Raw genomic sequence first — 4,372 nt, 5'->3', positions numbered from 1 at the left:
GTAATATTATAGTTATATAGTTATATAGTTATTTATATATACTATTATTTTGCATTGTTTTTATATTATATATTTATAATAAAAATAAATGCATTTTTAAATAAATAAACATACTCCATAAATGTATTATATTCAATATATAAATTTTAAAAAATAAAATTTGACAAATCTCAGCACCATTGTAATGTGAAAGCCACACAGGGGTATAACTCAAGGTTACTTTCAAGGACATCAACATAAAAGGAACATTTAAACAGCCTTGTACAGTTTGTACTGTTGAAATACAAGCTAATTATGTGCTTACAAAGAAAACAAATAATCTTGAGATTATACAGAGAGAATATACAGATCTCACCTGATGGCATTGAGAGGACAGGGTGAACGGACATATCGAGCCAGGTCTGACGTATCCACAGACCTTTCTCCTTATCTGAGGGGGAGCGAGGAGGAGCACCACCACATAACACACACACAGCCGGTGGCTCACACCAGCACTGTAACGAAACCGCCTGAGAGGGACACACAAATTCAAGAACTCATCATTGTGATTCCTGTTTTTTTTTTATCCTCCCTTCAAGGCATAATTCAAAATGAAGAGCAGCCAATAATAATAAAAGTTACTCTGTATTACAGAAAAGAAGCAGCAATGTCAACTCTGAGACCATCTTCACCTTTGACCCCAGCACTGTGCAATCTTCCAGGCGAACGAGTCTGTGACGTCGTTGCCGGAGTAGCGGTCGAACTCTTGCGGCAGAAGGTGGTGGACTGGGCACTGTTTGCGGAGTGGTGGTGTCTTCTGTCTGCCAATTCCTGTTAGGATCACCAGCAGAGGATATCCTAGGGGGTAGTTCAATAGTACATTAAATGTCAAATCCAAAAATTTACCAGTTTGTGTTTGCATGCAAGTTAATCATCCACTGACTTGCAGTTGTGTGACGCGGGGGAGGAGTTTGATGCTCTGAGGGGCGTGTCAGGGACAGAGTAAGTGGACCGCACCTGGACGAAACATAAAAAATACAGATTAATCTATCCATCCATAATAACCCGAAAATACACACATGAACACCCAGAATACCTTTCCCTGTCGAAGATGTGTGTAAAGCTCTGTCAGCGCACGGATCCGATACTCAAGCTCCGATACTTGAGTCTGCAGCCACACCCACCTGCTGCCAAGCCATGCCCTGCTCTCCGCCCACTGCCATTCTTTGCCAATGACACTGAAAGAGAAGAAGCTAAATACTGAGTATATGCATAAAACAATGTGATGTAAATTTAAAGTTTTTTTTACATATTACATTTATGACATTTTTGTCCAATGCAACTTGCATTCATCACTCTTAAAAAATAAAGGTTCTAAAATGGTGTTTCTGTTGTGGTGCCATAGAAGAAATATTTCGGGTTCTCCAAAGAACCTTTCAGCGACTAGTTCTTAAAATATCCATGCTTCTCCTTGTTATGAAGAACATTTAATAATCCTAAGAACCCTTTTACACTATAAAGAATCTTTTGTGCATTTGGTAAGTTTCCATGGAAGTTAAAGTCTCTTCATGGAACCATAAATGCCAATAAAGAACCTTTATTTTTAAGAGAAAAAGTATATGGTTTAGTCAACCCTAGAGGACCATTTTAGAGGTCCTAAAAGAATTGAGAATGAAGCTTCTTCTGACCCATTTTATTCCCAACAGCCTGGCATGAAATGGCTTTGTAACCTCTCAATGTGGTAGCCATGAATCAACGGCCAGTACAGCATGTACATTGTAAAGTACAGTGATGATTCAAAAGGCAACACCAACATGCAATGAAGCTGAAGCTTTTACACGTGTACATGTAGGTGTACATGCATGTATATAAAAACAGGCTGAGCACTTAACATTTAAAATTGCTATAAAAGGGTCATTTTAAAGGAATAATCCCCCCAAAATTAAATTTGTCATCATTTACTCACCCTCATATTGTTTCAAATCTGTATGCATATCTTTTTTCTGTGAACACAAAATAATTTATTTTGAAGAATGTTTAGAACCATACAGTTTCAGTTCTCATTGACTTTGAGTATGTTTTCCCATACAGTAGGAGCCAATGGGAACCAAACCTGTTTGGTTATAAACATTCTTCAAAATGTATTCTTTTGTCACAGAAGAAAGTAAGTCATCCAGGTTTGGAAGGACACAAGGGTAGAGTAAATGATGACAATGTTCATTTTTGGGTGAACTATCCCTTCAACCCTGGGTTATCTTGTTCCATCTTGTACCTGGGCTTTTTTTTTTATCTTTGGCATCTCATTAAGGAGAAAAACATTCCTTAACTCAGGGTTAAGAGATCTTAACCTGGGGTTAAGCATAGTGTGAAAAGCTTACATTGATTTTATTGGCAGCGGTCTAAAGCGACGACCCCCTCTCTCCAATCCCTCATCTTCCTCACTGTCACTGTCATCGCCGGAGCTGCTGGCCGTGTGGTCCGAGTCCAGGGCGCTCTCTGCAGACCGGAGGATCTCGCTGCAGCTGAACGCCAGCCTGCTCAGCTCGGCCGAGTTTCTGGACACAGCATTGGGCCTTCTGGTGCAGCTCAACCCCAGGCTCCTGTATAGGCCATGCAGCTGCTGCGTGACATGCCTCTCCACCTGCTTCACTTGTACGGCCTGCAGGCGCCTCCAGAGGTGGTCGGTCCGACCCTCCAGCTCTGCCTGCCTGCGTTTGGCTTCACCCCTCACCGCCTCTATTTGCTCCGTGCTGGGGCCCTCAGTCCCCTGTGCATCAATGCCCACACCTGTACCGTCACACTTCTGTGGCTCTGGCTCTGTCCCGTTAGGAGGCCCACTCTCAGACTGAGAAGAACTGATAGAGAGGGCACACAGGGGCTTTTTTACGCAACCACGAAGGTCGGGCTCAGCTTGGAGGGAGGGTTGCGGTGGGAGGCTATTGTGAGGGGCAGCGTTTCCGCTGACCCCGTTGTTATGGTTGGCAGATCTGGAAAGAAAGGAGCGCACCTTGTAAAGTCTGACGCGCCCCTTCGCCGTCCTGTATGTGGGCAGCTGGGCACTTTCATCAGGCGGGCACGCTGTGAAATTATTTTTTTGGGCCCCGGTCGTGTTTTCGCAGTGGATACGCTGTAAGGACGTGCGCCTGAAAGTCTCGGCAGTGCTCGCGGAGCCCTTCCCGTGAGCTTCACCATTGGAACCAACGCGGGCCGCGGCGTCCGAGAAACACACCCTCTTGGAGGCTCGGGTGAAACGGCATCCCCGGCGCTTGATGACCGCGGGCTCGGGATTCTCGTGACCACACCTTGCAGCGGCTGTCATCATCTCGGTCTCGGCGTGCGCCGTGTGTCCGCGTCGGACTCTCGCGGTGCGCACCGGCGGCAGTCTCGCGCTCGCTCTGCGCTCGTCCCTTCTTGTCGTAGCGCTCGTGAAACGCCGCAAACCAGCTTCTTCGTGATCAATATTAATGGTGTTATCCTCGCCCGCTCCAGTGCTTTGTCTACAGAAACGCCCGCGTCCTTCGCCGTATTCCCCCGAATCCGCGCATTCGTCTCCCTCCCGTGTGATATCGGCAGCGCTGTTCGTAAAAAATCCCCCCTCGTTCATTTTCGGGGCCGGATCCGCATCGCCGGAGGTGGCATCGTCCCATTCGCGGAACGCCTGGGCCTCGGCTACGCTGCTCTCCCTGTCTGAGCTCCGCACTGGGGCCGCGCTGGTGGCTGTAGCCGCAGCGGCCGAGCTTCCGTCACCGCTGACGGGCTCACCGCAGCCTCCTCCCCCGCAGCAGCGGCTGGCGCTATGCGGACACCCGGCCCCGCAACTCTCCACTCCAGGCCCGGCTGCACTAGCGCTCATTTTATTCCGATTGCAGTAATAATACATCGCTGTGTCGTTGGCATGGCCGGGTGTGAAACGAGGACATCCAACGAAGCTCCGTTAACGTATTTTTTTTCCTTTTCGAAAGGAAGACGGGCTTCTCTTTTCACCCGTCTTCCCTTTCCCTGCACTGTTGGCTGTCTCCAACACTCCCTATTCGCACTGAGCATGCGCCATTCACTGGCCCAACCTTCGATAAAGAATTAGGGGTATTTCAAAAACTAGTTCACATTTTTAGCTTGTCACATGCCCTGGGTTGAGCTTAATTGCGCGTGGTATTGAAAATAACGATAGATTTAAAAATATAACTCTCCTAATCTGTGTAGCATTTGAGTTAAGGACACAGCACTTGTCTGAAGGTCTGGGTGGTATGGGAAGGGCAGCTGCATTTCGACATTCTTAACAATGAGGACAAAAACAACATATGATTTGTTCTATTATGGACCTCTTTAAAGTAATTATGATGCAAACAGACAAAATAGCAATTAAGCAATTAAAAAGAAATAGAAATAAAAATAT

At 46.3% G+C, this 4,372-nt stretch overlaps 1 protein-coding gene across 1 annotated transcript in view; it reads right to left on the bottom strand.

Moving 5' to 3' along the window:
* Positions 1-4,079, bottom strand: part of LOC107748648 (KAT8 regulatory NSL complex subunit 1-like) — an 8,874-nt gene extending 4,795 nt beyond the window's left edge. The window contains exons 1-5 of the mRNA XM_016563542.1: positions 2,358-4,079; positions 1,076-1,217; positions 923-996; positions 672-837; positions 356-509 (exon numbers count right to left, since the gene is read on the bottom strand). Coding sequence (XP_016419028.1) covers positions 356-509; positions 672-837; positions 923-996; positions 1,076-1,217; positions 2,358-3,859 — 2,038 coding nt within the window. The 5' untranslated portion in view covers positions 3,860-4,079. The remainder of the gene's footprint in view (positions 1-355; positions 510-671; positions 838-922; positions 997-1,075; positions 1,218-2,357) is intronic.
* Between the last annotated feature and the right edge of the window lie 293 nt (positions 4,080-4,372).

This window comes from Sinocyclocheilus rhinocerous, unplaced genomic scaffold (genome assembly GCF_001515625.1).
Source record: "Sinocyclocheilus rhinocerous isolate Xijiao unplaced genomic scaffold, SAMN03320098_v1.1 scaffold499, whole genome shotgun sequence".
Taxonomy (NCBI): domain Eukaryota; kingdom Metazoa; phylum Chordata; class Actinopteri; order Cypriniformes; family Cyprinidae; genus Sinocyclocheilus; species Sinocyclocheilus rhinocerous.
The sequence above is the reverse complement of the archived record's forward strand: the minus strand, read 5'-3'. Positions and strand labels throughout refer to the sequence as shown.